The sequence below is a fragment of the Thalassophryne amazonica genome, chromosome 14, assembly GCF_902500255.1.
Source record: "Thalassophryne amazonica chromosome 14, fThaAma1.1, whole genome shotgun sequence".
Classification (NCBI taxonomy): Eukaryota; Metazoa; Chordata; class Actinopteri; order Batrachoidiformes; family Batrachoididae; genus Thalassophryne; species Thalassophryne amazonica.
This window is the reverse complement of record NC_047116.1, coordinates 73,771,631-73,786,729: the sequence shown is the minus strand read 5'-3', so window position 1 is coordinate 73,786,729 and position 15,099 is coordinate 73,771,631. Positions and strand designations below refer to the sequence as shown.

At 42.5% G+C, this 15,099-nt stretch overlaps 1 protein-coding gene across 4 annotated transcripts in view; it reads right to left on the bottom strand.

Annotated features, from left to right (window-relative positions):
• Positions 1–15,099, bottom strand: part of sema5ba (sema domain, seven thrombospondin repeats (type 1 and type 1-like), transmembrane domain (TM) and short cytoplasmic domain, (semaphorin) 5Ba) — a 945,671-nt gene that overhangs the window by 130,494 nt on the left and 800,078 nt on the right. For all 4 annotated transcript variants that reach the window (XM_034185844.1, XM_034185841.1, XM_034185842.1 and 1 more), the window contains 2 exons: positions 11,698–11,845; positions 9,426–9,651 (listed from right to left, as the gene is read on the bottom strand). In XM_034185844.1, coding sequence (XP_034041735.1) covers positions 9,426–9,651; positions 11,698–11,845 — 374 coding nt within the window. The remainder of the gene's footprint in view (positions 1–9,425; positions 9,652–11,697; positions 11,846–15,099) is intronic.

The window sequence follows — 15,099 nt, the reverse complement described above, 5'->3', positions numbered from 1 at the left end:
AACCCCAACGGTCAAAACGACCCCCTGTGAGCAAGCACTTGGCTACAGTGGGAAGGAAAAACTCCCTTTTAACAGGAAGAAACCTCCAGCAGAACCAGGCTCAGGGAGGGGCAGTCTTCTGCTGGGACTGGTTGGGGCTGAGGGAGAGAACCAGGAAAAAGACATGCAGAGGAGGGGAGCAGAGATCGATCACTAATGATTAAATGCAGAGTGGTGCATACAGAGCAAAAAGAGAAAGAAACAGTGCATCATGGGAATCCCCCAGCAGTCTACGTCTATAGCAGCATAACTAAGGGATGGTTTAGGGTCATCTGATCCAGCCCTAACTATAAGCTTTAGCAAAAAGGAACGTTTTAAGCCTAATCTTAAAAGTAGAGAGGGTGTCTGTCTCCCTGATCTGAATTGGGAGCTGGTTCCACAGGAGAGGAGCCTGAAAGCTGAAGGCTCTGCCTCCCATTCTACTCTTACAAACCCTAGGAACTACAAGTAAGCCTGCAGTCTGAGAGCGAAGCGCTCTATTGGGGTGATATGGTACTACGAGGTCCCTAAGATAAGCTGGGACCTGATTATTCAAAACCTTATAAGTAAGAAGAAGAATTTTAAATTCTATTCTATAATTAACAGGAAGCCAATGAAGAGAGGCCAATATGGGTGAGATATGCTCTCTCCTTCTAGTACCCGTCAGTACTCTAGCTGCAGCATTTTGAATTAACTGAAGGCTTTTTAGGGAACTTTTAGGACAACCTGATAATAATGAATTACAATAGTCCAGCCTAGAGGAAATAAATGCATGAATTAGTTTTTCAGCATCACTCTGAGACAAGACCTTTCTGATTTTAGAGATATTGCGTAAATGCAAAAAAGCAGTCCTACATATTTGTTTAATATGCGCTTTGTATGACATATCCTGATCAAAAATGACTCCAAAATTTCTCACAGTATTACTAGAGGTCAGGGTAATGCCATCCAGAGTAAGGATCTGGTTAGACACCATGTTTCTAAGATTTGTGGGGCCAAGTACAATAACTTCAGTTTTATCTGAGTTTAAAAGCAGGAAATTAGAGGTCATCCATGTCTTTATGTCTGTAAGACAATCCTGCAGTTTAGCTAATTGGTGTGTGTCCTCTGGCTTCATGGATAGATAAAGCTGGGTATCATCTGCGTAACAATGAAAATTTAAGCAATACTGTCAAATAATACTACCCAAGGGAAACATGTATAAAGTGAATAAAATTGGTCCTAGCACAGAACCTTGTGGAACTCCATAATTAACTTTAGTCTGTGAAGAAGATTCCCCATTTACATGAACAAATTGTAATCTATTAGACAAATATGATTCAAACCACCGCAGCGCAGTGCCTTTAATACCTATGGCATGCTCTAATCTCTGTAATAAAATTTTATGGTCAACAGTATCAAAAGCAGCACTGAGGTCTAACAGAACAAGCACAGAGATGAGTCCACTGTCCGAGGCCATAAGAAGATCATTTGTAACCTTTACTAATGCTGTTTCTGTACTATGATGAATTCTAAAACCTGACTGAAACTCTTCAAATAGACCATTCCTCTGCAGATGATCAGTTAGCTGTTTTACAACTACCCTTTCAAGAATTTTGAGAGAAAAGGAAGGTTGGAGATTGGCCTATAATTAGCTAAGATAGCTGGGTCAAGTGATGGCTTTTTAAGTAATGGTTTAATTACTGCCACCTTAAAAGCCTGTGGTACACAGCCAACTAACAAAGATAGATTGATCATATTTAAGATCGAAGCATTAAATAATGGTAGGGCTTCCTTGAGCAGCCTGGTAGGAATGGGGTCTAATAAACATGTTGATGGTTTGGATGAAGTAACTAATGAAAATAACTCAGACAGAACAATCGGAGAGAAAGAGTCTAACCAAATACCGGCATCACTGAAAGCAGCCAAAGATAACGATACGTCTTTGGGATGGTTATGAGTAATTTTTCTCTAATAGTTAAAATTTTGTTAGCAAAGAAAGTCATGAAGTCATTACTAGTTAAAGTTAATGGAATACTCAGCTCAATAGAGCTCTGACTCTTTGTCAGCCTGGCTACAGTGCTGAAAAGAAACCTGGGGTTGTTCTTATTTTCTTCAATTAGTGATGAGTAGAAAGATGTCCTAGCTTTACGGAGGGCTTTTTTATAGAGCAACAGACTCTTTTTCCAGGCTAAGTGAAGATCTTCTAAATTAGTGAGACGCCATTTCCTCTCCAACTTACGGGTTATCTGCTTTAAGCTACGGGTTTGTGAGTTATACCACGGAGTCAGGCACTTCTGATTTAAAGCTCTCTTTTTCAGAGGAGCTACAGCATCCAAAGTTGTCTTCGATGAGGATGTAAAACTATTGACGAGATACTCTATCTCACTTACAGAGTTTAGGTAGCTACTCTGCACTGTGTTGGTATATGGCATTAGAGAACATAAAGAAGGAATCATATCCTTAAACCTAGTTACAGCGCTTTCTGAAAGACTTCTAGTGTAATGAAACTTATTCCCCACTGCTGGGTAGTCCATCAGAGTAAATGTAAATGTTATTAAGAAATGATCAGACAGAAGGGAGTTTTCAGGGAATACTGTTAAGTCTTCTATTTCCATACCATAAGTCAGAACAAGATCTAAGATATGATTAAAGTGGTGGGTGGACTCATTTACTTTTTGAGCAAAGCCAATAGAGTCTAATAATAGATTAAATGCAGTGTTGAGGCTGTCATTCTCAGCATCTGTGTGGATGTTAAAATCGCCCACTATAATTATCTTATCTGAGCTAAGCACTAAGTCAGACAAAAGGTCTGAAAATTCACAGAGAAACTCACAGTAACGACCAGGTGGACGATAGATAATAACAAATAAAACTGGTTTTTGGGACTTCCAATTTGGATGGACAAGACTAAGAGTCAAGCTTTCAAATGAATTAAAGCTCTGTCTGGGTTTTTGATTAATTAATAAGCTGGAATGGAAGATTGCTGCTAATCCTCCGCCTCGGCCCGTGCTACGAGCATTCTGACAGTTAGTGTGACTCGGGGGTGTTGACTCATTTCAACTAACATATTCATCCTGCTGTAACCAGGTTTCTGTAAGGCAGAATAAATAAATAATGAGATTAATGACCCGCACTGTGCTGCCACACACACAGAGATGTGCACAAACACACACCGCTGACTTCATGAATGAAACTCGGTCAATAAAGGATAATTGTGTAAAAATATAATATATATAAATGTACTGTAATGGTTTTAGGAGCCGCGCTGCGTTGAACACAGCAGCAGCTCAGCTGAGCAGCGTAGCTTAACAGCGCAGATCCGTGTAACTTTCAACACTAATATTTGTGAATGTGTATGTGTCAGAGTAAGTTTAATACTTTCCTGACATAATTTAATGTAATTTAATTTTACTGGTTCGATATCCAGGACAAAATGGCATTTTAACACGTATTTTGCGAGCATTTTTCTGAGTGTGTCCAGTCGCGGATCTCCATTGAAAATGCATTAACATCCGGGTACTTCATCAATATTTTGTTAGGAGGCATCATGTCGTTGTTCATGACGGGACGTTTTCGTTTAGTGTGCAGCATTGGGACCGCGCTCTCTAGTTCTCATATACAGCTCCATGACTATAGTATACTATGTTACGTCATATCTGTACCGCACGTGTTTCTAACGTGCTAACGCACCGTGTAGAGACAGTCGAGTTAGTAGTGCGTGACACGTGACACATGACAGTTGTGTGCCGCAGGATTTTGTAAATATAAAAAGGGTGCCGCGGATCAAAAAAGGTTGAAAATCACTGCACTAAGCAATAGTTCATTTTTTTTTCTCTTTAGCCCAGGTAAGATGCTTCTGATATTATCTCTCTTTCCGGAGTGGCTTCACACTAATGCAACATCTGCAGCCCATTTCCTGTCCCTTCCAGTCAACATTCCATGAATGTGCTTTGATATAGCACTCTGTATAATGACCTTCTGTGGCTTACCCTCCTTGTGTATGGTGTCACTAAGTGACTTCTTCACAATTGTCAAGTCAGCAGTCTTACTCATGATAGTGGTTGGGTTACTATTTCTAACCCAACCCTATCTCACGGCATTTCATGATGATATCACAGAAAGTACATTAAGCTACTGGTTTGTGATACTGTCACGAAAAGCACCACATTTTTGTGATGGGAGCACAAATTTATTTACTGACAAGAGCGTGAAATGTGGGGTGATGCAAAGGGGTCTGGGAGAGTTATGGTTACAGTTAGGAGAAGGGGTAGGTTTAGAAATAGTAAACTTAAAAAAAAAACTATGTCACAAAAATGTGACTCATTTCATAACGGGATCATGGAAAAAAAAGCGTTAGACTGGGCTGGCTGAACCAGACTGACAGGTTCATGGTATTTATACTCCATAAATAGAGTTACTCAAACCTGACATTATTTGGAGCTGTAGGCTGTAATTTTTGAAACTAAAATTTAATAAAGCTTGAAACATTTTGGTTTATATGTAATGATTCGTGGATATATATTATTAACACTTTCTGAAACATCTGAAAAAAATATTGAATTTTTTTAATGATATTCTAATGTTTATAGTTGCACCTGTAGGACTTATGAGAGGAGGAACAGGTTAAAATTTCATAGTAACTCGGTTCAGCAGTTCATTGACTTAAATGGGTGTAATTTGCTTAATTTACACCCAATTCAAAATCATATGCACAGACTGTGACAAATGTTTGAAAGCATTCTTGATGAACAGCCAACTACCACACACACACACACACGCACGCACACACACACACACACACACACACACACACACACACACACACACACACACACACACACACACACACACACACACACACACACACACACACCTTCAACCGCTTATCCAAGATCAGGTCGCGAGGGACTGGAGCCTCTGCCAGCAGTCGTAGGGCGTGAGGCGGAGTACACCCTGGACAGGACGCCAGTCTGTCACGGGGTCACATATAGACAAACAAACACATTCACACACCTATGGACAATTTAAAGTTTCCAATACACCTAATCTGCATGTCTTTGGATGTGGGAGGAAGCCGGAGCACCTGGAGGGAACCCACGCAAACATGCACAGAACATGCAAACTCCACACAGAAAGGCCAGAATCGATCCCATGACCTTCTTCCTGTGATGCACCAGTGTTAAGTCCTGACAGAAACAGGACCAACTTCATACTGCTCCAAGCTGTGCTGTAGTTAGCCAGACTTCATTCATTCTGAAAACCTACACCTTTCATGTGCTTTTGTGTTTAATTTCCATGATGCATTTGCCGAAATATCTACACTCAACAAAAATATAAATACAGCACTTTTGGTTTTGCTCCCATTTTGTATGAGATGAACTCAAAGATCTAAAACTTTTTCCACATACACAATATCACCATTTCTCTCAAATATTGTTCACAAACCAGTCTAAATCTGTAATAGTGAGCACTTCTCCTTTGCTGAGATAATCCATCCCACCTCACAGGTGTGCCATATCAAGATGCTGATTAGACACCATGATTAGTGCACAGGTGTGCCTTAGACTGCCCACAATAAAAGGCCACTCTGAAAGGTGCAGTTTTATCACAGCACAATGCCACAGATGTCGCAAGATCTGAGGGAGCGTGCAATTGGCATACTGACAGCAGGAATGTCAACCAGAGCTGTTGCTCGTGTATTGAATGTTCATGTCTCTACCATAAGCCGTCTCCAAAGTCGTTTCAGAGAATTTGGCAGTACATCCAACCAGCCTCACAACCGCAGACCACATGTAACCACACCAGCCCAGGACCTCCACATCCAGCATGTTCACCTCCAAGATCGTCTGAGACCAGCCACTCGGACAGCTGCTGAAACAATCGGTTTGCATAACCAAAGAATTTCTGCACAAACTGCCAGAAACTGTCTCTGGGAAGCTCATCTGCATGCTTGTCGTCCTCATCGGGGTCTTGACCTGACTCCAGTTCGTATTCGTAAACAACTTGAGTGGGCAAATGCTCACATTCGCTGGCGTTTGGCATGTTGGAGAGGTGTTCTCTTCACGGATGATGCGAAGGAGATGTGTTGCACTGCATGAGGCAAATGGTGGTCACACCAGATACTGACTGGTATCCCCCCCCAATAAAACAAAACTGCACCTTTCAGAGTGGCCTTTTATTGTGGGCAGTCTAAGGCACACCTGTGCACTAATCATGGTGTCTAATCAGCATCTTGATATGGCACACCTGTGAGGTGGGATGGATTATCTCAGCAAAGGAGAAGTGCTCACTATCACAGATTTAGACTGGTTTGTGAACAATATTTGAGGGAAATGGTGATATTGTGTATGTGGAAAAAGTTTTAGATCTTTGAGTTCATCTCATACAAAATGGGAGCAAAACCAAAAGTGTTGCGTTTATATATAAGTGGTCTGTGTGTAGGCGTCTGGAAACTTCCAGGGTGGAATTACATTCCCTGACACATCTATTGCTGATCAGTTTGGTTTTAGATCAAAACACTTTCTCTGATATAAACTTTGTGTTGGACAGCAGATAGAGGTAAACATCCAGATCCTACAGAACGTTGTTTGGTAAGCAGTCGTGATTTAAATGAAAGATGAGCAGATACTCAAAGCACTTAATTCTGATCACACAACACCAGCACTGAGAGCTGCCTTGTACACTTGAACAGTTCTCTATCTGGTTCAAGGGCATTTCATTATCTGCACAGGAACAACTGGAAATGAACAAACAAACCCACCACCTGCACTGCAGTTGGCCTAAAATTGATCAAGAACTATTTAACATCCTGGAGGTCTGTTGCAGTAATTTGTGATAATATAACTAATAATAAATAAATAAATACAGGCATTTGTATGGCTAAAATTGACCGTTAAGGACAAGACACCAGCCACAGCAATGTGGCATTTTAACATCATAGCACACACAGTGTCGACAACCGAAGCTCCTCCTTGGCTATTGTTGTAAAGTCCTATTGCTGCCATCTGATCCACTGGGAATGTCTAATGATCTAGTTGTTGTTTGTCTACTGGTTGTCCCTGGTTGCTCAAGGTTACCTCAGCAGAGCTAGTACAGATCTGCATTGGGATTTGGCACATGTTTTACACAGGATGACCTTCCTGATGCAAAATCAGCTCTACTTGAAGAAATACTCCCAGCCACTGTTCCCAAGCAGTTTCCCAGCAATTTACTAATAAAGTCTGTTTATCTCTGTTTATCTTCTGAGATTTGCCAGGATCTGGTGTTCACAGAGCAGCATGGTTGCAATGTCTTGTTATCCAGCAAGTGCTGTTTGCAAAAATCCTGATCATCGCATGTAATTTAATAGGAATAATAATGATCATTGTTCAGTCTTGCTCACCATAGTTTAGAATGTTGAACGCATGGAATTGTTTTGACAACTACACATGCACACTGTGTAATGGGTAGTTGGTGATTTTTTTTCATCTCTGTGTTGCTTTGTTTTTTCCTCCATGTTAATCTGCCCAAGTATTCTGTGTGTGCTATTTTATACATGTGATCTAGCAAATTCTTCCCTGTTGTAAATATTCTCTGGCACTTTCACTTTGATGCTTGGTCCATGTTCAGTCCATGTTGCTTCCTGTTTTGGCCCTTACGGTTTTACATGTTTCCATACTTTTATGTTTGATTGTTTACAAATGTATTTAAATGTGATAGAGCAATCCATTCTTGCCAGATTGTACTAGGTTTGTCCTGCTCTCTAGCATTCCTGTTACAGTGATTACTTCCAGTGTTTTGATTTCTCATTACAGACCTTTCCTGCCTCTCTGATTTGTAATTTTTGCCTGGCATTTTGGACTGCCTGTATGGTATGAAAACTGGTTCTTATTGAACTGCTCATGCGTTTGAATAAGCCTCTGCTAGCTCCCTCAACAAGACTGTGGCTAATTGCACTGATCAACCGTGCGCCTGAACCATTATTTCTGACCAAGCCCATTTTTCTGCTGTTAAAAGTCAGCTAGGTCTTTTGATCAGAATGTTTTTAATATTAAACCTGTTTTTACTTGTCTTCTGTCGTGGCCCTCTGCATTGGGACCCATGGCCAATCTCTGAGGTACTGACCTGATGCCATGTGTCTGCTATCTTAATGCCCAAACCGATGGCAAAACTAATCTACCTTGTATGGAAAAGAGAAGAAGCTAATCTTTTACAGTACACTGATCACAGTTTTGCTTAATCAATCATCACTGGAGAAGCAAAAGAAGAATCAAGCCCAAGGAAAAATGTCTGATATCATTTCCTAATCCCTGAAAGGTAAAATATTGAAAGAATGTGCTGACTTCAGCTTTTCACTGTGAAATTCATTTGATGTGGATGCACATTGCTGAACCATACAGCAGGTGGGAGACCTGTCTATTCAATGTTTCGCAGTTGTGAATCTTGTGTCATTTGCTGGTCCGTGACTCATGCAAGAGGTTGGTTTCAGCAGATTTCTGGTGTCAGTAGCTTGGCACTCACAGTGTAAACACATTTCGTATGGGCAAGTATGGACAATAAGACAACACCGGGGCACAGCAGAAGTCCATCACAGGTGCTACACTTCCTCTAGATAACTCTCTCAACTTGGGAGAACGTATTACCATCATAATCGCCTGTGAACTCGCTAAATCAACATCATTCACATCCTTGCTTTGCCATTGTTTGCATGCGCTGTGAGACAGCGGAACTCTGCTGGCACTGCTGTGCATTCTGGGAAGTGCAGGTGGCTGCCAGGGGCATTATGGGAAAAGCTGAAACACCGAATAGGATGTTACAGAGAGAAACCAAAAGTTGCTTTTTTGACTGCTCGGGTGCATCAAACATTACCACCGGATAAAGACGTCATCCTCTGTATGTGCTGTTTTAGTGCTGTGAGTTGCAAAATGATTGCATTTAATGTTTAGCAGTTATTGCTTACACAAACTGGATGGATAAGTTACACACTCACTCAAGATTTTTGATGTCCAAGTATTATGCTATCAGCAGACAAAATAACCATTTGCGCAACCTGTGACTGCCTTAAGACAAGGTTTCATTTGCATCATGCTGTTACATCTGGAAAATAGTGTCAACGTGCTGTGACTGTGTGCTTGAAATAAATAATTTGTGTAACTTGGTTGCACTGCATTTTTCCCATGTGCATGTTATCACTGTACCTGCTGTAAATAATATATTTCTCTGGATGTAATGTCATTGCCTTGACAAAATTAGACTTAATATTTACAGTTCTGCCCTTATCATGTAGACAGCTTAAAGACATACCTGTTTCCAAATAAAAACTAGGCAGAACCTTTTAGAACCTTCATGTCTGTGTGAAAATTCTGCTTTGGGTCAGATGTGCCGGAGGATGTTCTGTGATCTTGTGTGGGAGATCTGAGCGCTTCTCCATCAGGTGGTTGACTTACTGTCAGTCTCACAGGCAGCTGTACCGTCATTGGGACAGAAACGTGTCTCCACCTTCCTCCGTCCGATCTGCAGCTCATGGGGGTCAGCTAAGTGGGCCCGGCACATGTAACGCATCCTCTGCTCCTGACGGGCACCGCCCTGTGTCACATTGACAGGCATCCAGGGAGTCCAAGGCGTGTTCCTCTTCACCTCTGGACACGCCTCCAGGTTACAGGCCTTGTAGTCCTGAATGGGAAGGTGACAGGAGTCAGTGGTAGAGTGGAGAATGCTGTAATAATTAATGCTCAGAATTCTGGAGTTCTGTAAGGAAGGGCATCCAGCATAATACAGCCAAATCAACATGCAGAAAACAGGAGAAGCCAAAGAATCACACAACCGAAAGCATGACAGTGTTGATCAATTTAAGGAATTAATGATGGGGTATTTTTGATTAATATTTTCTTAATGATGTATTAATGATTTCAGGAAAACAAATGGAATTTTTTATCAGATGAGCTACAGCTGTATTCAGAACAAAATAAAAAGTTTAAGGTGAAAGGATAACACCTAGGAGTAGTCACTAAGGTAGTCAAAATACTCTGCTGAAGTCTCTAGATGTCATGATGTGGCTGTCATGACTGACAATGTTGCATGGAAGTCATGGACAGTACTTTTGGACTGGCAAACTGGCGTAGCCCCCATCTTTAAAAAAGGTGACTGGAGAATGAGTTCCAGGAATCACACTTTTCAACATTCATTGGAAAGCCTATGCCAGGGTAGTAGAGAGAAGACATCAACTTAGTCAAACCTCAGATTCAGGAGGAGTGATGCGGGTTTCATTCTGGTCATGGAATGGGGGGGCCAGGTCTTTACCCTTGCAAGCATATTAGAAGGGTCTTGGGAGTATGATCAGGCAGTCCACATGTCTTTTGTGGACTTGGAAAAGGTGTAAGACGGGGTCCCTCAAGGTGTCCGGTGCAGGTCATTGGAGGACTATACAGTATCGGAACCACTGCAACACAGGATCCAGCCTCTATATGAGCAAAAAAGATCCTGTGTTCACATTTTTGGCATTACATCAAACCTGTTCCTGGTAGGTCTTGGACTCCACCAGGGCTGCCCCTTGTCACTAATCCTGTTTGTAATGTTCACGGGCAGGATTTCAAGGTGCAGTCAGTAGCCGGAGGGTGTCCAGTTGGTGACGTCATAGGTGCATCTCTGTTTTTTGCGGATGATATGGTTCCATTGGCTTCATCAGGCAGTGACCTCCTATGCACACTGAGAAGGTTTGAGGCAGCGTGTGAAGCAACTGGGATGAGAATAAGCACCTCCAAATCTGAGACCATGGTCCCCTGTCAGAAAAGGGTGGATTGTCCCCTCTGGGTCAGGGAGAGTCTTCGCCCCAGATGGAAGAGTTTAAGTATCTTCGGGCCTTGCTCATGAGTGGGGGTAAGTTGGAGCATGAGGTCAATAGATTGGGGCAGTATCTGATGTTTTATGGATGCTGTACCAGACCATTGTGGCGAATAAGGAGCTGAATCAGAAGGCAAGGCTCTTAATTTTCCAATCAATTTACCCTCCTATCCTCACTTATGGTCATGAACTTTGAGTACTGATTGAAAGAATAAAGTCATGGATACAAGCCACACAAATGAGAATCCTCCGTCGGGTATCTGGGCTTACATCCCTGGACAGAGTGAGAAGCTCTACTATCCAGGAGGGACTCAGAGTACAGCCACTGCTTCTTCACATTAAAAGGAGCTAGTTGAGGTAACTCATGTATCTGGTGGGGACGTCCTTATGGTCGTGTCCCTAGGGAAGTCTTTCAGGCACGTACAACTGGGAGGAGGTCCAGAGGAAGACCCAAGACACATTCAAGGGTTTATAATTCCCATGTGGCTTGGGAAAACCTCAGGATCCCCTCAGGAAGAATTACAGGATTAATCAACTCATTGAGCTTCTTAGTCTGCTGCCACTGTGACCCGGACATGGATATGTGGCAAAAAAGGAATGAATGAGTGCTATGCTCACGCTAAGCTTGATATGCTCATGCTAAGCACAAGACTTGAATATTATTATGTGTCCTTTCAAAGGTTTGTTTATGGACAACAAATATCCAGAATGCATTCCACTTTTTTCTGAAGGCTTTTGGTGAAGTCTAATGATGGTTACGACAGATACTAATGAAAACTGGATGACATGAACATGTTAAGTCATATATAATTAAATGTGCATGTTAGACTCATCTGTGGTGGAAGATATTGGTTCTCTTAATTTTCATGGGCTTCCTACCAGTGCACATCCAGGACAGCTGTTGCCATTTTCACAGGTTCGGACTCTGGAGTGGACACCTCCCCCACACTCTGTGCTGCACTTGGTCCAAGGGCCCCAAGGGGACCAGAAGATTGGCTGAGGACAAGTCACCCCTTCATTGCAGAACCTGTTAGAATGGAAGTGGAACATTTTATGATAAAGAAAAGTATGATATGCCAACAGAAAGCTGGGAAAATACAAAATTAATCCCAAAATAACTTATGGGAAAGCAAAAGTGCGCAACTTACCAACTCACAGGGGATATTTTATTATTTATGTTGGCACAGCAAATAATGTTTGCTGTTAATGGTCTGAGTTTGTCACAGAGGAACACTTGAGAGTGATGCTACAACTGTTCAAGCTGAACAGTCAGAGCTTGTTTTCAAGTGCACTGTGTTGCGCAAGATGATAATTCATGGGGTTAGCACTGATATGTCCTACACCAGCTATAAGAAATCATAGTTATGATTTGTCTTATTTTTAAAATGACTAAATCATATGTATGAATGTGGTCGAATTGCGCATGAAGTGTGCATGAAGCAGGAATTGTATGCAATACATGCAAAATCGTAGTTGGCTCCAATGCCTCATACACCTGTTGCTACAACTATTTGCGCACACCAGCAGCTGAAAGACAGAGTGTGACTGTGAGAGCCCATCAAACTCTCTCGTGGCAGGTGTTGGCCAAATTCCAGCTTACACACATGAACATCTAACACCTCTCGCTTGGCACTTAGAAAATGTGTGGCCATTCGCACTATTAGCACAACAACAGTCAGCAGACGGTCAATGTCGAGCTGGATGTGAAATTTGTCTAAGTGGCCCCACGAGTGTGGCTTTGCAAACAGACACAGTGACACGTTGGTGTGTCCGCCGAACTGACAGGAGGTGTGTCCGCTGGTTCTGGATGTCATGGCTAGGGAACACGTACTGAGTTTGGATGGACATGAACTAACAACTGTCCACTCTGACGCACATCTGTCTGCTTGTTGTCCTCATGTGGATATACACAAAAATATATATCGCTGTTGTAATGGGCTGCACATTGCGTGCACAGCGTGCACATTGACAGACTATCCAAGGTGAAGCGGACCGTCAGATCATAACATGCAGTGGGCGATCTGAATGTCACCTCACCCACTTGAGCTCTGTTCCACATGATGCGGTGTTTGTCCTGTGGTGCACCATCCACAAGACACATGTGTCGGGCAGGACTTGCATGCGTGGCCAGCTGGACATGCCGCCAGCAGATATGGACATGATAAGAGCACCCTGTCATTTCATGACTGTACGTCTGTGACCATGGGTCATCGACAGAGGAACAGATGGATCATACTTGTATTGCCCACTTGATAAGAAGAATTCAATAAAATGCAGCGTTTTTATATGGTGTGTGGTTGTATTTTTTTTTTTAAATACGTCCATGTCCTTCTTGATTTCAGGCATTTTCCCACACCTTTTACAGGACAGCGATGGTAGCTCAGTGATAAAGTTTCTGCCTGGCAATCAGAGCTTTTGGAAAGTGCAGGTTCGAATCCTGTGGGTGGCATGTATTTCTTATTTTTTTATTTTCACAGCAGCTGCGCAATGTGGTTACACATTGTGCAACTGCTCGCACTGTGCATGAAACCGTCGCAGCAGCATCGTTCATGCCTGCCCGTCAGCTCAGTGTTTTCATGGTTCGCTCATAGGAGCTGTTCTGCCATGATTCACCCCGTTGTACTTATTTGTAGTATGTGTGAAGGGGCCCTAACGCATTATCATTTTTCAAAATGATATTGAATGAATTGAACAAGCCAGCAGGGTGGATAAGTGGATAGTACTGCTGCCTCATAGCAAAAAGGCCCCAGTTTGCTTCCACCTTGGTCCTTTCTATGTGGAGTTTGCATGTTCTTCTCATGTTTGTATGGGTTCCCTCCAGATGATCCAGCTTCCTCCCACTTCCAAAGACATACAGGTTAGGTGAACTGGAAACTTTAAATTGACAGAGGGTGTGAATGTGTTTCTCTGTCTATACATGTCAGCCATGTGATGGACTGGCAACCTGTCCAAGTTATACCCTACTTTTTGCCAATGACTGTCCAGTCCATGTCCCTTATTGGGAATAAACAGCAATAGAAGATTAATGAGTGAACTGCACAGCTGCATTTATATAGCGCTTTTCCATCTGCATCAGACGCTCAAAACGCTTTACAAATAATGGCTTACATTCACCCCGATGTGAGGGTGCTGCCACACAACGCGGTCACTACACATCAGAAGCAACTAGGGGATTAAGCCCCTTGCCCAAGGGCCCTTAGTGATTTTCCAGTCAGGCTGGGATTTGAACCGAGGATCCTCTGGTCTCAAGCCCAATGCTTTAACCACTAGACCATCACCTTCCCCAAGTTGTGTTGAGTTCACATGTTTATTTATGGTGTCAGGGGCAGGTGAAACAGTTCCACCGTCAGTCCTATGGCAGAGTTAGATGGTAAATATGTCATAATTTGTGTATTATGGGGGTGACATCCCATTCAACAGCGTTGCGGGTACTGCACCGAGCATCTGACACGCACAATGACACATGGACTCGCAGTGACAGGTGGTGCTTTTGGTTTGATTGCACAGCGTTCATGTCCACTGCACTTGATGGATGCGTGCCACATACATGTTGCATATCAACATGTCTTTGGTGCTCCCTGAATGGGATCCAGTGGAGGTGCATGTGTGTAGCACAAGTGGGACATGCTGGCAGGATCTGACATGCCTGATCCATTTCAGGGTTCCCCCCGACCATGATCAGATTGTTCCTATTGCTGTTATGGCACCATACAAATATGTAGATTGCAGTGGGATTGCGCTCAGACTGCACATAGACGATGAGATGGATGGATGCCCCACCAGGTGGGACACGGGAATGTGCTGTAGGAATGGAACCACCTATGTAGACTGCTGTCCGCCGTTTTCAGACTGCATCTCGACACTTTTTGTATGTGGGACGATTCGTCATTCTGACACTATTCGGGCTCATTCATGCTATGTGTGACAGGGGTCTAAGTGTGATGGGGTCTTAGTGGCTGAAGGAGTTTAAGCATGTTGAGGTTATGTTCATACATGAATGTAAACTGGATCTCATACCTCAATGGCTCATTCTGGAGGTGCTGAAACCCCAGATTGTATTTGATGCACATGTATGTATTTTAGGATAGGTGGTCTCCATGATACTGTTACAGTATTTCCTGGTCTATAAGTTGCACCTGAGTATGAGATGCATATTTCCAAAAATGCATCATGATGGAAAATTTAATTCATTTTTACTTTTGAAAGGTGATGGTACCGCTTCATGCAACAAGAAGCAAAATTAATTGAAATGGCACTCACTGAACCTTTGAAAACTCAGCT